Here is an 18,998-nt window from a genome sequence, read left to right as displayed (position 1 = left end):
TCTTTTTTTGTTTGTTTTGTTTTGTTGGTTTTTTTTGTTTGTTTTTTTTTGCAGGGACAGGGATAAGGGGCGAGGGGGCTGATGTGGGACCCAGAATTAAAGGAGCAGTCCCATCTCCAAACTCCGAAGCGCTCCGCTGGGCGGGGTACGACTGCATCCCGGTTGACCGAAATACCGATGGCTGAATCCGCGAGACATCGTCACAGGGGGAGGAATGTCGCTAACTTAACTTTTCTCCTCAGACCTTTTTTTTTTTTTTGAGCGAGGGGGTTTACAGTTTTGTGCTGGGATGTACAGAGGACAGCTGGGAAGGTGGGAATGCGGCTTGAGGGTTTATAGCAGCTAAAGGATAAATGCTGTTATGCAAAAGGTCACCGTAGGAACTTCCTACAGGTGTTGCTGCAGCTAAGTGTCTGTACAGTTGCTGGGAGTTTGCAGGGGACGTGAGGAATTGTCTCTGCACCATGAAGGAGTGAAGAGCCAAAGGCTGCATTAGCGGGGAGAGCACGGTCTGGTTTTTCAAGTACTGCAGGGGATGAGAATACCCGGGCGGGAGGCGATTGTTCAGCCCCGTGCACAGGCTTCCCGGGTACAAGCCTGGGAAGATGGGGGCCGAAAGGGGAAATTTGTGGCTTTCCAGCACGCTGCCGGAGTGGAGGCCGTGCACCGGCTTGCTGCCTTCCCCCTCTGGGTCGGGAACCTTGTCTTTCGCCGCGGTCTCCTTTGCTAAGTGCAGAGGAGAGACAGCTCGGATTTTTTTTTCTGAAATGACTTTGTCCAAATCCTCCAGGCTCCGTTTCAAAGGCCGGGCAGCCCCCACGTTTTGAGGGCTCGTTCTGCGACTGATGATAGGATGCACCATCCCCTCCATCTTCCTCAGGTTCTCCAGCCTCTGGGCCTGCTGCTTCCCAGACCTGTGGAGCAACTCGCTGTGTTTTTTCGGGGCTGTCATGGCCATGGGGGACACGCGGCAAGCTTTGGGGTTACAGTCTAGGCTCACTGCCTGGCTGCTCGCAGCCTGGAACGGGGAGATACCTTTGCCTTCTTGCGGGGCCATGGATGAATGAGGGAGGCTGGAGCCTGGAGCCTTTGCAGTCTGTTTGTGTATGCTCTTTGGAAGACTCAAATCTGTTGGCTGATCATCTGAGGAGGCCTCCACTGCTGCCTTTTTTTCTTGTTGATGCAAAGATGGGCGATAATTTAAATTTAGTTTTTCTTGGTGTTTGTGTTGAGTAAAAGTAGAAATATTTTCAGACTCTCTGAACATGTCCCGGGGGAGGTACTTTGATGTCTGTTCGTTATTAAGGTGGTGTTCTGTGTGCCTATAAAGGCTGTGCAGATGAGGTGATGAATAAAAATCTGCCAAGAAAGTGGGGACATGGGAGTGCTGCAGTGCCCTTTTCTCACTCATTTTATCTTTGCAGTCCTGCATATCCGTCTTCGGTATATATGACTCGGCAAGAGAACTGAGGTGATGTTTTGAAAAATCACAGCGCTGAGGATCTGGTTTACTTAGCATGTCATGTTTAAAAACGTCATTAATCGATTTCCTTTCTTCCTTGGTTTTAAAACTCTGCACGTGTTGTATGACTGAGGGCCTATTAATTGCTACAGGATCGGTATTAGGGGCGTGGGGACCTTGCGATATACTTGAGGACAGCTCATCTCTGCCGTTCAGTTTCTTTTTGCTGATCAAAGGGGGAGGAGAACCATAAGGATAGCTACACGACAGGGCTGCCCCACTGACCTGTGACAGCAGCTTCTTCTTCGCCAGGGGTGACATGATGCCTGGATTACCCTTGGAGTAGAGCAGCGGCGTGTAACCAAAAGTGGAGTCGTCGTTCATGGACCCGGGCAGCTCCTTTTCCTTGAACATGTCGAAGTTCTGGACCACCAGTACTTTGGGCGTTTGCTTTAGTGCGTTGTGGATATCTTCGTTTCCCAGCTGGTCCACTTTCACAGTGCAGTTTGCGATGTAATCGGCCATCTCTGGCAATTTGTCGTCTTCCACGTCGCTCTGAGCAGGCAGCTGGACCGGGAAAGTCGTGAAGGGCATTTCTGGAGGTTCGCTTTCTAAGCTGTCAGTGAAAGCTTTGTGCAGTCTTTGCTCAGGCTTTGTGTCTTCCAGGGCATCTGCTGGGGGATGTGGTCGTTTCGTGACGGTGGCATCCAGCACAGTGTCGTCTTCTGGAGGCATGGATATACTTGAGAAAGAGGATGAGTGCTGAACCTCCTCCTTGGCTTTTTCACTGTTTGTGATGTTTTCTGTCGGGTCTGTCTTTTCCAGAGGCAGCGGCCGAGCTGTCTCTGGTAAAAGAGATGGGGGGCCTTGCACGGGTTGTTTCATCTCTCCTGTTGTAGGATGTTCAGGGAAGTTCTTCTGGTCTGCTGATTCTTGATCCTTCTCTTGTTCTGATGAAACCTAATAAAACGATTCAACAGACAGTAATAAGAACGCGGTGCGTTAGGGCAGGCTGTTCGTAAGATCACACACAGAACACCGCTGGCTACTTTTAGAGAAGCACTTGTCAATCACCTTGCTGGAAGGTGAAGGCTCTAACACCAGGTATTGGACTCAAACAAAGAGATGCACCTCCTGGAAATATTAAGAAATGCACCACCCCTGCCAGGGTCACAATAAGGCATTTCAAAACAGCAGATGTTTGTAACCTGATGAGAGGCATCAGAGGCTTGACCAGATAGCTGTATGCTGAGGTTATACTCTTTTAAAATTAATTAGGCAAATGCAGGTGAGCAGATTTCATAACACAGAAGAAATTATAGAAATTTCTCCTGCTAGCCAACTTCACCTATGAAAATGACACGATTCCCATGTTTTCTTCTTACATAAAGTCTCTCTAGCGTAGCTATCTTAAAATTCAGCGATCACAGAGGAGATCATTCACACCCAGTTCTGCATTAAAGTGTGAAAATGATAGAAATGGCATACTAGGAATCCCTATTGTAGGCAGCAAATCACTGCCACAGCTTAACTAGGACACACATTTTTTTATTAACGGATTAAAATGAAGTTGTCAACATTCAGTAAGTGTGTGTGCCCGCTATTACAAACATGGCTTTTATACGTTATCGTCAATGGGACCACAGCTCTTTCTGCTCCCCCGTTAATAAAGCTTGTGTGCACAATTCACACTATTCATCCCATTATGTAGCCGGCTGAACTGTGACCCGCAGAGGTCACCAGAGCGTCCCATCTGCGATCCAGCTGACTGACAGCCCTTTTCAAAACTGCTGTCACTCTCCTCTGACATGTCGTGGTAGAAGACAGTCATAAAACAGCAGCATTGTGTGAGCCCTTTATTACTATTGTTTTCTTTCTTTCTTCGTTGTAAAGATAAGACGCATTGAGAAAGTTATTATCTAAATGCTGCTTTATGGTCTGTCAAAGGAGCAGGAGATCGGAGAAGGTCCTAACGAATCTAACCCTCTCAGAGATTTATTTCTTCACAGCTGCTTTTAAATATTCCTGTCTATTTGGTTGGCCATTAGTTACAGTGTCTGTTAGTCATCCTAACTTCTTCTTTTTAAACTCATGGCTGCCTTTTGCAGCCAAATACCATCATTAGGTCCTTTACAAAGCACCATCGCTGGTCCCTTGAGCTTATAAAATTACAGGAAAATACCAGACAGATGAGCAAAGCAAGGAGGAGGAAAAGAAGAGAGAAATCATATTTAATAACTGTACATTCTGCTCTTTGTTTCTGTTAAGCAACATTTTGATTGAAGTTTCAGCTATTGTGAGGAAACGCACAGTCTAAGGCTAATAGCATTTTGTCTGCTCTCTCCTTACATTGACAATGTCTTTGTGACGGCAGCAAAACAGTGAAAGCAAATGCGACTCTAAAAAATTAAAGTTATATTCTCTCCCTGCATACTTCTCATGGTGTATGAGTTGAACATGCAATTGAGAGCACCGTGCGTTTGTAACTCGATGACGCGTTTACAGCTAACAGCCGCGGCCAGCTCCCAGGCCACGGGCAGAGGTGGCTGAAGCGGTGGCTCGGTTGGCACCGTGCCCACACGCCTGCATGTGTGGCTACAGAGGCTCCCCGTGAGCAACACACCACCACTGCTGTGCCCAGATGAGGACTGCACCCAAATGCGGAGCCTGGCACGGGGCTCCTCTGCTGGGGATGGCTGGAGTGAGAGGGACTCCACCCAGGGTGGAGCGTCCAGCCCTGCAGGCTCCTTCGCTGCTCGGGCTTCATGTGACCACCTACCTGTACGGTGACCTGCAGGAAAGCTGAGGTCCTTGATCACCCACCCTGATTAAAGAGGGGCAGGACACGTCTTCCATCCCAGTCAGGGAGGAGACATTAATTCTGGTACAAAAGGTACTATTTTACAATAGGAATGTGCCACAATTGTACATTTTTATTGTCTCGTCTAGGCTCCCTACATTTCCGATAAACGCAGCTTAAGAACTCTTCCTGCAAACCACACAAAAATAACTGCAGTTTAAGCAGCAGGAAGTTTGAGATAGGGAACAACAAAAGCAAGGAAATTCAAAGTTAAGGCTGACGCTCTGTTGCTGACTTGTTATGTTGTGCTTAGCGGCGGCGGTACGGATAGCGTGTAACGTATCTTATTGATCCAAGACCCCTTGATAAATAACCAGGCATGAAGGAATGAGAGGGAAAGGGAGCACAAGCCTCTGCTTCGCATCTCCTTGCTTTGGGCAATTCGTGTTGCAGCCTTCCAGTGACTGAAGTGGGTTTGTGCGCGCTCTCCTCTCTTAAGTATTTTTCCTCAGAAGCAAAGGGGTTTTTTTCCCCAACAGGGTTCCCTGCTCTGAAAATATAGTGTGAGAGAAAACAAAAAAACCCTCCCCTCTCTGTGGAATGCTCTCACATTAGATATTAAAGGTACTGTTGATCAAGGCAATTTAAAACATAAATTCTGGTTTGGATGGGAGATGAAATTGCCCGTGTAAGCACAACTGAAAGAGGTAGTGGGACATGAAAATCTAAATCTTCTGTTCTCAAAACTGGGTACGCAAAGTCTAAGGCATCTGTGCCTACTAGTCCTGCATTGTTTTTTTAAAACAATGAGGAGGAGGACTTTTGGTAGCTGGCTCAATACCTATTTCCAAACCGGTTTAGAAAGAGGACTTATGTACCTGCCAGATGGCAATGAAGTCAAAGGAGCAGCCACAGTCTGCCGGGCACGTCATATGTTTCGGCATTCTTTACATACTTACTTTCACTGCAACGCCTCGAAGGCTGCTGCGACCTGGCAGACTGAGACAGGAAAAGCAACGTCTTGTGCCGGGGTTGTGTGCGAGGAGCTTCACCGCCTCGCTCCCACGGGGCACGACTCTTTCACACGGGGCACAGGGGAGAGCACGCAGGACAGGCAAAAGCAAGTGCTGAAGTAGCACTGGAGCAAAAACCCCATTGATTTTGTATCGCTTAGCAATATGTGAAATTTACCCTTATTTGCAGGCAAATATGAATCCTACTGATCTATCTTATGCTGTGGACATAACATCTCTTCCACGAGAGCTGTCCTGCGTCTGCAGGTAACGTGGCTATGCGTGGAAACCGGGGTCTGCCCATGTGAAGCATGTGGCACAACAGGAAACCACCTCAGCTGAAAAACACCTGCGGCACCTGAGAGGGAAGTTGGTCTCAGTTAGGGCTTGGGAGGTGGTTCCCTCAAAATCTGACCTTTCAGTTCAAAGAGAAATTCAGTATAACACGATAAAAATCCGGGGGAGCGATACATTTTTCGACAGATGTGCACACATCTGTGCCACAAAAGGGCTGATCCAGAGGTTACCGTTATAAAAATCAGCTGTGTCCAACAGTTACCACAGTATTATCAACAGTATTAGAGGTTCCTGCACCCTATACTTAGATTAGGAAATAACTGTGGTAGTTGTGTGGTTTCCTTTTGGCAGCTGCTGATCTTTTAGTGGCGACCACTGTATAACACAATAAGCAGAAATGGTACTGGTTACATCCAGTGCTTGGTCTCCTGCCATCACTGCTACGCAGTGTGGACCTAACCGGTTGCTGTCTGTAGCCCAGCAAAATCCCAACGCAGACAGTACCGCAACAACTGAATTTCCATTGCTGAGCAAACTCAAAGGCCAACTGGCTGGAATTCTCCAGTTTAAATTATGTATTTTATCATTGGATTTCACGAGATTAAAGCTGTACATTTTTAATTGAAAAGTTGAAAAGCAGGAAAGCAACCAACCTCAGATGCATCTTGGGGTTTCTGTGCATTATCTTTTTCCTTCTTGCTCTTTTGGTTTTCGTTTTTGATGCGTTTTGTTCCAGACACTTTTGTTTTTGCTTCACCCTCCTGGGAACTGTTATCCTGTTTTCGAGGTTTCACTGGAGGCAGTGGCTTATCTTCTTCTCCTTTAATAAATCTTTCATACGGCAGGATTAATCTAGGGGATTAAGGAACAAATAATTGATCAGGTTTTGCCGTTCTAGCAAAGAACAAAATGCATCTACTACATGCAGTTTACTTAATAAATCCATTTTCTTCTACGCCATAAAAGCAACAGTGTAAGCTCTACATCTACAAATCCGAGTATGATATATCAATTTATTTGGCAAGATTATCATGTGGTGTAAATTCAGCGGAGTTGGAGTCGGAGTGGATCAGTTGTCAGTAACGCTGCAGTGGTTTATGTGGCTACACCAATTTGTACCAGGCGAGGCTACGAGCCACTACGTTTTCGACTGATTAAAAAAAATAAAATATCCACCATTTATTTTTATTTTCCCTCCCTGCCCTTAAAAGCATGCAGCAAACCCCAGGAAAACACCTACAAAGACACAGCCAACTTGATAACAGCTACACGATTTCCAGGCTGGTGGTTCCCCTGCACACAAGGGCAAGTGCCAGGAACTCGGCCGACAATGAGCAAGTAGGGATGAAGGAAACCCTCAGCGGTGGGCACAGCACCCGGCTCACTGCCGCCAGCACCAGCCCACCCCTGCAATGCACCCGCACCGTGACAGTCACCACGCTCACTGCCTTCGCCACTGAGTCTTTTTTAAGGAAGGAGAGAGGAACAAAGTTAAAAGCAAAGGGATTTTTCACTGTGGAACTGTCCTCCACAAAGTGCACGAAATTGCTTTAAAAAATCAAGGAAGAAACACAAACAAAAAAATGTCCTCCCCCAAAAGCATCAAACACACTGAATTCTAATCTATTTGTTTTCCCTTTGCAATTCTTGATCTGAAAGGAAAAATAACTGATATAATTAAAAGGGATGGATTGCATTACAATCTCAGTTTCAACTTCAGTGATTAAAGTTTTTATAATGCATTTGGTATGATTAATGACTCACTGTGGGATTAATACAAGACTCAGACTTGAAAAATACGAACTTTAATACAGCAAATATAATTTGTTTTTTGGTTTTTGTTTTTTTTTTTTTAAAAGACAAGCTGACTCTATGAAGAAAATGTACTTTGCTTATAAACAACATAAATCTGTTCAAATACCAGGAATCCTTAATTATCTTTAATCTAAGACTCCAAGGCAGAAACCCCTTTGGTTTAGATATTCGTTTGTTATCCTAGAATCAGTTTCTAAGCATGCAATTTTGATTTACATACTTAGATGTTCAAACACAGTTTGGGCTTAAGAGAGCAGAAATTAGATTGCTCGTGATCATAATATTTTACATTTTAATAAAATACAACATAAATTATGTTAAAATATAAACCTAATTTATGCTATATTAGAAACAAAATTCATTAACTGAGCATGCTCTGACATGGTATGTGCAAAGAGGCGTGAATAATACTTTCTAGCCCAGAATTTGGCAGGGCTCCAGTAATGAAGCTAAGCAGAGCCCACAGGGAATATTCATCTTCAGATCCCATTACAAACTGAGTTTAAACATGTTACAGCTGCTAAAACTGGAAACTGCTCCCTCTATGCAAACTTAGCAAAATAATACGTAGCTGCCAAATACCTGCTTCCCACTGTAATATTACAGTTAATGTTTATATAATAAAAAGCATAACTAAGCAGAATAAGAAAAAAAATAGTCTTGTTCATACTTGAGACTGCTACATTTCGTTCGCGAAGCACAAATATCGGCGAAAACACCGAATTCCTCCCCGCGCCGCACAAAGCGCCGTGGACTTCGCTCCAGGCCAGGTTGGGTTTCACACAGGGCAACGTCAAGGCCGCTCCGCCATGTGTTAAATATTTAGAATCGCTTTTAATAAAAACACATTTTATTACGATAATTGTTAGCACTGCGAGGGGAGTGTTTGACTTTTTTGTTTTGTTTCCATGGGAACACATCGCCCATTAAAAATCTACATATTCCATCCGTAAAGGTTTCAGACGCTGTCCGGCGCCCCACGGGACACCGGAGACGGCGGCGCTCCTGGCCCACGGGCGAGCGGCCCTTTCCATGAAAGATGCCGCGCGATTAACCCCGTGGCTCCGGCCGGGACGGGTGCAGGGCTCCGGCCAACGCGATTCATCACCGCTCGCATGCTCTCCGCCAAGCCTTGTAGGGTAACGCGGGACGCAAACTCCTCCTCCGCCTCGCCAGAACTCATTAGCTTTGGCGCTAATTAGTAACCGTGGCTTAAATTTCCTTTTCTGATCTTAAGGGTTCATGTGGGAGTACAAGGTTTTCATTTTAGTTATTTTTCACTGAGCTCAGCAGTTGGCAGACGGACAGCAGTAAAAATACATTTCACATAGCCGGTCAAAGGCCCGGAGCCAGCGGCAGGAAATCTGGAATTAAATGTTTCGTGTACTGGGGAGGCAGCATGACTAAGGTAAAACTGAACCAAAACACAAAGATGGCTTGTTCTAGGATTTTCCCCTCCTCGTTGCAACGGAGGGCCGGCCGGCTGCCGTTCCCCACTGCCGCCGAGGTGGCTTTTGGGGGGCTGCGGGGGGCAGCTGGAGAGGAGCCGGGCAGCAACGCGGGCTGCGAGACCCCGGGGAGCAGCGCCGAGTCGAGCCACACCAACGATTGCCGATTCACGTAGAGATTTCCGTTGGTTGCAATTTTCACCGAATGTTTTTTCAGTTATCCTGTCATGGTACAACACAATTACCCACAGGATATGATCTTATCATTTGATTATTAGAAGTTTTTATAGCGCAGGAGTAATAAAGCTAATACAGCTCTCGGAACATGTAAGCAGCCGGCTCACATGCCATGAAAGCAGCCGGCTTAGCCAATTTAAGGTCAATATTGCCCAACACAGGAAGAATGCGCTCTGCTCTTAGCCAAATAGTTTAGCAGAATGTGACATGTCTGAAACCAACAAGAGATTTTTTTTTATTATTTTTTTTGTCAAATATTTGCAGCGCAGGTAAGATTTAATCAACCTTTGCGCAAGGAGAGGTAAAGACGACGTCCAAAAAAACAGAGCCGGAGACCTCGAACGTATCGCACTTTGGAAACGACAACCACGTTTTCAGTCGCTTTGAACTGTGGCTGTATTTCACGGCGGGGGGGAAGTATCAAAGTATTCATAAAAAAGGAAAAAGAAGGGAATATTTTGTGGTCTAAAGAATATTTACTTGTAAAGCCTGCGAGGAGACCAAATAAAAGAGTCTTTATCATGATCAAGATCCCAATATTAAGATTAATAAAATGTATTATTTATAAGTCAATTAACATAAATAGAATATGTAAGCACTAGTGTATTAAAAAAATCTTTCCACAGGCAGCAGATTTTTAGCAGCATGAGTGTGTTTTTTTTTTTTTTTCCCCCGGAATAATACAAGAATAACATTTTCCAGCCAAGAGCAGAAACAGTAGGGGAGTCTTTGCTATCACAGGGCTTCTTATTAAATTCAGTCACTGTGAAAAGCCAGTCTTTTTATTTTTTTTTTTTAAATAAAGACAACTTAAAATCAATACAAGTTAGATTAACAAATCAGTACTATACTAATCCTGATTTATTACAATCGGCAATATTAAGTTTAATCACGTATAAACTGCTACTCAGAAAAAGATTTTGCTTTACTAAGTCCTGAATTAAATAATGGTACAGAGTGTACTGAGTTTTTAGATCTGCATCATCTGATATTATGAAAAATTCAATGTACTTCTCTGCAGCAGATGTCAGAGGTCAGCAAATCTATTACAGTAATGTAAGTAATCTGGCTTTCTGCCAACCTTTTTTTAAAAAACACTGAAGCAGATAATTTTATATTTACAAATTCTAAAATCCTCCAGGGACTGAATCTCTTTCCCAACAAAAAGCAGAAACTTCACATTAGAGAAATGTATTTCACAGTATATCAAACATGTCTTCATCATTAGCATTTCATAAAAAGAAAAAAAAAGCCCTTAATCTTTATTAGTCAACATTTTTTTCCCAGCTACAGAACTAACAATACAAGATCTCATCTGAGCCAGTAACCACTACATTTTCATGTATTGATTATGCAGAATGAATGACTTTTTTGGCCCGACTCTGCTTCATGGGACACATGAGAGCACATCTATTTATAGACACGATAAAAAAAGTAGTTACAATAATGCAAAGGATCTGACCAGCCCAGAAAGAGGAAGGAAATTAAATGTTAAGGCTGCCAGCTTCCTCTTTAATTCTCCCCACTGTGTATGGATATGACGGGGTCTCGGGCCAGGGAGGAACCATATGCCCAGGACACCCAGGGTGAAGGAGGGAAGGAGACAGTTCAGCACAATCCCTACAACATTTTTTGTACTGCTTGTTTCAGTGTTTATTATTGTTTTCTTTCTGGCAGAAATAAATATTCCAGCATGTTTCCCGTTGACATCATCTTGCTCTAGCAAGGGCTCCAAGCCCAACACAAAACAGCGCGCAACGGAGACTCTCAGCCGCAAGAATAATCTTGGAAGGACTTAAAATACCGCAGCCTGGTCCTTGGGAGATGCTGCCCCATTCCCATGCTTGGCCAGAAGGTTAAAGAGGTTGATTGCAATGGGAATGGAAAAGATTTAAATCTGCTCCACCAAATGAATATAGCAACTGGTTAACCCGTGGAACTCACTGCCAATGGATATCTTGAGGCCAAGGGATTAGTGAGATTATGCACGGATTAGATGCTAATGTAAATCATGAGAACATTAAGCTCTTAGAGTTTAAAAAAAATTGAAAAGGGACAGGCAATAAATCTCTTTACTGGTAGGAATTTGGAAAACACTTCCCTCCTGGGCACATTATGCCACAGTGGCTCCTTTCTCTGAAGGCACTGTCGGAGCTGGAGGATGAGATGGCCGGCCTACCTGGTTCAAGAGAGCAACCATCCCTCAGGTCCTCGCAGCAGGCGGGCAGAGCCGCCCGCAGCTCCTGCAGCCAGAGGATCTGAGCGCAGGGCCGGGACGAGCAGCCGCTGAGCTGGGGCAGCTCGGGACGGCTCCATCCACAGCCCCCACCGCGCAAAGGGGCTTCTATCGACAACCTTAGTGAGAGAAACCCGATTCTTGATCCCTAGAAACTCAGTGGCAAAACATTCAGTTGTTTTAAGAGACCAGCAGGAACGTCTGCGCTCTGATCTCAAAAGAAGTCTTGTCTTTTTTATCCTGATGCACTTTAAAAGGGATAAATCTTGGAGCAATGCTGTCAGTTTAAGCACAGAAACGAGCCACCTCCAACAGCGATCAGCTGGTGGGGATGGCCAGGAGCAGGAGGCACCTCTCCTGGGCACCAGCGACGAATTCTCAGCAGAGAAGAGGGGAGAGGAATAACCCAGACTCAAAGGTCTCAGCCTGCTTTCTGAAATGGGAATGTAAAATATAGCGAGGAAATCCATCAGTGTGTTCCTCAAGCCCAATTTCCCTGGATCGCATTGTATAGGCCAGGGTCATGAAAGCAAGCCTCGCGTGCTTTTGTTTGGAACACAATAGCAATAGGATTATTTGCATTTGTCTGAAGTACAAAACTGGCATGCGTTTTATCAGCAAAGACAAAATATGTTAGAGTTCAATTTTCTTCCCAAAGAACTTCCCTTCCTTAAAGAAATGGCTCTTTCATCCTTTCATCAACAACTTTCCTCACAGCCCACTGGGAGTGCTGGTGGGTAATGAGAATGGCTCGCCGCTGAAAGGTGGGAACTGCGCTGCTGTAAGAGAATTCAAAGACATTTTGTTTTAAGTAAACTGGAAATTAGTGACATTACAAACACAGCTGTTGATTTAGCTGCACAGCCAGGAGAGGGAAGCTCAGGCGATCTCGATCCTGCGGCTCAGCAGGGGCAGATGAACAACTCCAGTCTTTTGCCTTCGTTGCAGATTTACCGCATGAGAAAGACTCGAAGGAAGGGTGACGGGGACACAGCAGCTTACTCAGGTCCCTGCCAAAATTGCAACAAGTCTCTGTTTTGGTCCCAGTCACCATTTCTGCATCTGAAAGCAGGCACGCATTTTGTTCGGTAGGTCCATATAGTCCCTGCAATGCCTGATCCCTATGCTCAGGACAAGCTTACAGATGCCATCTGGCATTGCCCGTGGGGTGCAGGCCTCCCGGAGGGACTCCAAAATCCTGTGGACCCTCCCTGGCAGCTCTGAGCCACTTCTTCATTGCACAAAGTTGAAGAAACTAGGGGCACTCCCTGCCATGTCTTCAAAGTCCTGCAGTAAAGTATAAGCTGGAGATTCCCAGCAGACCTTGGGAATCTGAGGGGAAAGATCTTACCCTCCATCCCTGCTGCTGCTCCTGCAAAGGAGAACGGCACGTCTCCCATTGCGCAGCACCCTCTTAGGACAACTCGTCTCCCAGCAAGTAAAAGAGGCTCGTCGCCCCTGGTATAGAGCCTGTCCCTACTCCCGGACGCCAAGAAACAAGGTTACCCCACGAGATACCCTTTACCTGATGCTGACCGACCACGAGCACTCAGCTCAGCTGCCAGGAGTGCTGGGACCCCAGAGCACTGGGCACCCAGCACAGCCTCATGCCCGGTTGGCCTTAACACTCGTGTATGGTGGGCACACCTGGGAAGTTCCCCTCTGCTTGGGGATAACCCACCCAGGAGCACTGGGCAGCACATGGCGTCCCCCCATTCTGCTGGGACAAACTCCTGGGTGGAAAGAAGGACGTGGCAGGGACAATAATTCCCTGCGAGGAGAGAAACATCTATTTCCACACACTGGAAGGCAGTGCCTGACTGTCCACCACTCTTGCACCCGAGGACTCCCTCTAATTCTGACTCTGGGCAGTAAAGTCTCTGATGCTGAATATCCAGAAATTTTGAAAAAACGGTGTGTTCTCAGATATTTTGAATGGACAGCTAAGGATCTCTTTTAATGGTAAACAATTACATTCCTCTGTCATCTGATACTTTTTAAATTTTGGGGAGGGGGGGAAGCTTTCTGAATTTTCAATAGTTCCTTTGTTAAAGCATCTGTTACTCACATAATTGAAAATATGTTTGTTCAGTGGTATGCTTGAGAGTACAGTTATTTAATCTTAATGATAAAGCCCTGAGGGCAGAAAATCATAAGTAGAAACCTCTTGTTATTTATCAAAAAGAAAAAAAACACAAACCAAAAATCCAGGAAAAGAAAGAGAGAACTGAGACACCTCATCTATCTTCAGGCTTAAATTTGTGCTTGATGGAAAACTATTGAGACAATTTGCAACTTGTGAAGCTTTCTGGGAGCCTGGGAGTAGCTGAAGTGGGAGGGGGGCAGGAAAGTGGGATGAAGACAAAAATAAAACAACCAAGTTAGTATGACAAGAAAAGACTGCTGCTTGGCAAGTTTTTTTGGGTCAAACAAAGAGCTAGCGTAGTTTACAGCATGACATAACATTTGATTAATTTCTGCCTGAGGATGTTTTCACACTTAACAGTGTAAATGAAAACCTTCTATTAATTACAATGTGTATTAAAAGATAACCATAAGCATTTTCACGTAAACGACATACTGGCCTCCTACTTTTTGTTCTCTCTGAAAGATTCGCTGCTATGTCCTACAAAACTCCACTGAAATGCTTACACATTACCAAAGTTATCCAAACGCTTGAACAAAACCAAATAGCATTTGCATGGAGCGCGGGGCGCTCCTGCATATTGAATTACTGCACAATATCCTTAGGGCAGAGACTTCATGGCTGTTAAAGGGAAACCATGTAAGGGGCTTATTTTGACCCGCCTTGTGTTTCTGATAATACATAATATTTATGCGAGTGATTTCGATAGAAGGCAGGGGGGTTGGAACTAGATGATCTTTGAGGTCCCTTCCAACCCAAACCATTCTATGATTCTAGGAAAAATGGCAGAACAGGCTCTGAACTGTGCAAGACACTATCTCCTGGGGCTTAGTCCACTGGTAAGGGACAGACGCGCGGGGTGCTCTGCAAGTGCCCAGGAGCCACACTCACAGCCAGAACAAACCCCTCTGCATGTCTGTGTCCAAAGCGCGGGCACAGCCACCCTGCCCGACTGTGAAGAACCACGACCCGCTCTGGGGACCCATCTCACCTATCTGCTCCTCATCAAGTTCCGGGTGGTTGTGGCTCTGCAGAACACTTCCCCACTCAGCTGCCTGAATGTGATGAAAGCATGAAGCCTAATAAACCCCTCTCCAGCTGGGGTTGACCAGGACAGTCTGGTTTTCAAGGCACCAGTGGCTCGTGAGGGTCAGGATATGAGACGCACTGCTGAAGAGCAGGACACGGCCCCTGGGATGCTCTGAGCCCATCCCTGCCAGACACCCCAAGGGAACCAGACTCCCTGTAGCACCTGAAGAGGCCAGGAGGGCTACTGTCCTATGGGACTGTCCCACTGCCTGCCACGACACCTTCCAACACTGACACGTCTGTCCACCAAAGCAGCCGAGGAGTGTTACTGCACGTCATTGCACACCACAGTTCCCTGGCCCGTGCATGTTTGTGCGTAGCTCGTGCACAAGGCTCGCTTTGGAGGAAACCAAGATGAATCACAGCCAGACTTGGAGGCAGAAAAAGGCCCCAACAGGCAACTACTCTTATTTTTGTTTTGTTCAATAATTTTATTTGGAACTTTCTATACCTCGTGAAATAGCAGTTGGGTGTTTTTTTTGTTTGGTTGGGTTTTTTTTGGGGGGTGGTGGTGGTGTAGTATTTATGAAAAATCCCTAACGACAACGTCATCGGCACTGCAGAAACACAGCCTATCGTTCACGCCGGAAAATTAAAGCTGCCGATCATGTGTTTTGTGTAAAAGCGAAAGAAACCTCAAACTCTGCATGTGAAAACCACATCTGCATTATTAGGGGAAGGCAGCATGGGGAAGAGTGCTTCGGCGAAAAGTAGCCGTTTCTGAGGGTTTCTTGATAAGAGAGCGAGATGTAGGGTACTGACAAGGGCTCGAAGAGTTTCACAGGGAAGGTTTGAGCTGAATCAGCTAATACCAACCACGCACGCTTCTCGCTTGCTGTGATCATGCAAAGTAAGTGCACTAAAGGAGCACAAATGAAGAAAGTAACGACCAAAACAACAGCAGAAGCAACAACAACAACTCATAAGCTCTGTATGGTCCGAATCGGTGCACACAGCAACAGCCTCACGATGGGAAAACATTAATGCTTTTTGTATTGGTAATCATCTGTAACATGAGCAATTAAGTACAGTACTAATGGACTATAGCCAAGAGCCTGGTACTAATATTAAAAACTGACAGAGATGAATAGGTTTGGAAGGAAAACTAGGCTGACAAAGACATTTTTATGAAGTGCTTGGGCCTATTTGGAGTAACCCAATCAGAGGCAGGTTCAGACCAGCCATGCCTACAGTGACAATAACGCATTCATTGGCATTATACGATGCCTGCTATGCTTTAAATAAAAACACCCATTGCTTCTACTCAGCAACCTGCACTTTCATTATTATACTCATTAATAAAACAAAAGTCGTCTAACTAATATACAAATAACACTTACTGAAACGCTGGCAGCCGCGCCTCGTTTTAAAATGAAACCAGTTACTGGAAACAGAAACCGTACTACATGAAAAATGAATCAGTTGATAACGAACACAAAATCTTTCTTTATCTTTTACCAGGGAAACAAAGCAAACGCCATGCAACAGAAGCACTCTGCCTACCTATGGCACAGCAGCAGCAACCACCACAACCCCTGCTCCACACAGGGAGGTGCAGAGAGGGGGACCAAAGCATTCTCCCCAGCCTTTAAACCTGGCCTTCTTCCAGCTTTTGCCATCCTTGGTAGGTACCATGGGACTGCAGCAACATGCTGGCCTTTTAGAGGTTATAAGCACCTCTGGAGAATAGCAACATTTTTCATGGGATTTGCTATAAAGAGAGGTAATTCTGCCCTCTCCATTTCTTTTGTTTTTGTTTTCTTCTTGCCCTTTGAATTTGCGTGTGAAACTCCACCTTGCAGAGAGGAACGTGGGAGAGGGCAGGAAGGTGGGATGCAGTACCTGGATGGGACACATGCGCCATTCCACTCCTCAGCATCTGAAGGATGTCACTGAAAGGTTGCTGCCACCTAAGCAGCCTTGGTATGCTAAGGCGGGTGCAAACAGCTAGTAGCTGCTCTGTCATCTTGGAAGAAAGCTAGTTAACACAACACGGATGCCCTTGAGATCTAGTTGTAGAGATGAATGGCAAGGCTAAGTCAAACAGCAGCAGGATCAGTGAAGTCAGGGAACTGCCTGTTCTGCCTCCAGTAAGCAACGAAAGGCCAGTGGGATTCAGAAAGGAAAAATCATGAGGTTTATTCAGCATTTACTTCCCAGCTTAATTCAATTTCCAGTTTAGCTTTACAGCTCACCTTCTAGTTAGAAAATGTATGTGTGTCCTGAATCATGAATGTGTATTCCTGCACTGCAGTTCTAGTTTTAGATTAAATGTCATCTAAGCACTTTGGCTATAAACGAGCATTACATTTACAGGTGCTGTAGTTAGAATTACCAGCTGAAACAAACCATGACAATTTCATTTTCTTTTTTCCAAGTCTGAGGCTTAATACAGCTTCCCTGTGGTGGAAAAAGAAGTGTCTAACACAAGAAATCTAGAGATTGGACCAGTCACTGAGGTTTTTTTTGTATACACATTTTGGCGTTTCAGACCAGATTTGGTAAAGCACACTTTAGGTAAGCTCGGGGCTAACCTAAAAATCTTACATGACTTTTCCTCCAAATGTCATCTTTCGACAGTCTACCAGAGAACTGGAAAACAGATGCTGCTCCATATCAGACCTAATCCAGAACTACACAACAAACTGGCATCCAAGAACTCAGATTTGAGCTCTCGGTGTGCTAAGATCAACCTAACCATAAACTAAAAGGCTTTTTCCTCAGACTGGCTGAAGGCAAGCAGAACGGCTTTTGGGTAGCCTGGAAAGGCTTTTCAATCTTGAGTCATGAGTCTGCTCAGGTTTTCTAGTGAGCACAATGGGCTTTGTGGCACTTCGTAGCATACCCCTGAGTAACTGCTGAGTAAATTACATGGACAAGACTCTATGCATCAAAGAGGAGTGCAATTCAAGGGTTTTGCATGTAAAAATACAAACCACTAGCATGAAAGCAGAAGAGAGAGATGGGTTCATGGAGTATTTGTGAATGGCTCATTTATTTTTCCATAACTACAAGAGGTGCACTCTCTTGGTGACTCTGGGATTTCAACACAGAGCCCAGCAACGCTTGCTCCCTTGTGCGACCTAAACTCACTGAGTTCTAACTCTCATGCGTGCCTCAGTCTCCTCTGTCAAATAAACAACATCCTACAAAGCACATCTGGTGAGGGAAGATCCCAGCTGCCACTTTGAAACCCATCAGCTGGCTTGGGTGCAAGAGGAAACCCTGAGACTCTCGGGGTTGCAATGATGGAGGGGAAGAGCCAAATATCCACAATCTCATAAGTCAATTAACAATCTATTACATTTGTCCACAAAGCAAAGGCAGGGAAAAGGCCTCTCTGACACACATATCAACTCGCTCAATTTGCTCTGCTGCTTGCTTCTGACTCTAACTTTTACAGTGGCATTACATGCAACTTCTTTGCGCACCCAAGTCCTTATGTTGGAGACGTCTCCTGTAAATGAGAGTGATCAACCTCTTCCTCGATGAGGAGGGCAGTGTCTGCCTTGGAGTGGACAACATGTGAGGCACTAAAAGAAGATGAAAAACTGCCCACTGAGCACAGCTCTGCTGTGCTGCCTTGTGCACAGGCACGGACAATCTCTTCCCAATCCCAGCAAAGCAACTTGTTTATGCCCAGGAACAAGGGATTGGACTTTCCTTATCTGAGTCTGACATTGCAAAGCTTTTATTAATATTTGCTTGTCTAAGGGGCGGGGGGCAGAGGGGGAGTGGATAATAAAAAAAAAAAGAAAAAAAAGGAGAGGAAAAAAAAAGGAAAATAAAAAAAAAGAGAGATGTTTCTTAAAACCATACCAAACCAAAACAACATTCCAGCTCCAGTATTTTATTCAATGCGTGCTGGCTTCACAAGCCCTGGAAGTTATTATCTACATGGGAAGAATAAGAAATCAACAGTTCTGACCAGCAACAATGGCTGCAGAGAAAGAGTGTTTGGCAGCAGCTTGCAGGCAGGGAGGAGGGAAGGAATGCGTGAAGAAGAGGAATGCAATGCTCTGCATGACCTACAACACTAACAGCACCCTGCATTGTGGGCCACCCCATTATTTAGATCACAACCACAATTTGCTTAATTGGTGTTCCTAAAAAACGACAGAAGACAAGTGTTTGCATCAATTAGCTGTCGTTTCTTATTTTTCCTTGAGTATATTTTGCTCAATTTTTCAGTTTCTTTAACCGGAAAGCTGTTGTAAAAATTAAGATATATACCAAAGAAAAATCAGATACGTGTTTTATTTATTTAGTCACCAGAGACATACACTCTGGTTTAAATTACAATGGATTATCTGACTAAACTGTTGGGGAATATTTACTATATCTTTAAGAAGTCCCTCTCTCTCCCTCTCGTTCGTTCTCTAATTCTTTATAAAACGCTTTGAAGGCTCTCCAAATTAATTTTTTCATTATTAAACAAGCATTTCAGATTTGTTA

General features: G+C 44.9%; 1 protein-coding gene across 2 annotated transcripts in view; it reads right to left on the bottom strand.

Annotated features, from left to right (window-relative positions):
- Window positions 1-271: 271 nt before the first annotated feature.
- ARID5B (AT-rich interaction domain 5B) overlaps window positions 272-18,998 on the bottom strand; it is a 119,380-nt gene continuing 100,653 nt past the window's right edge. For both annotated transcript variants that reach the window (XM_086616785.1, XM_086616784.1), the window contains 2 exons: window positions 6,226-6,424; window positions 272-2,422 (listed from right to left, as the gene is read on the bottom strand). In XM_086616785.1, coding sequence (XP_086472911.1) covers window positions 272-2,422; window positions 6,226-6,424 — 2,350 coding nt within the window. The remainder of the gene's footprint in view (window positions 2,423-6,225; window positions 6,425-18,998) is intronic.

This window comes from Tauraco erythrolophus, chromosome 9 (genome assembly GCF_009769465.1).
Source record: "Tauraco erythrolophus isolate bTauEry1 chromosome 9, bTauEry1.pri, whole genome shotgun sequence".
Lineage (NCBI taxonomy): Eukaryota > Metazoa > Chordata > Aves > Musophagiformes > Musophagidae > Tauraco > Tauraco erythrolophus.
The sequence above is the reverse complement of the archived record's forward strand: the minus strand, read 5'-3'. Positions and strand labels throughout refer to the sequence as shown.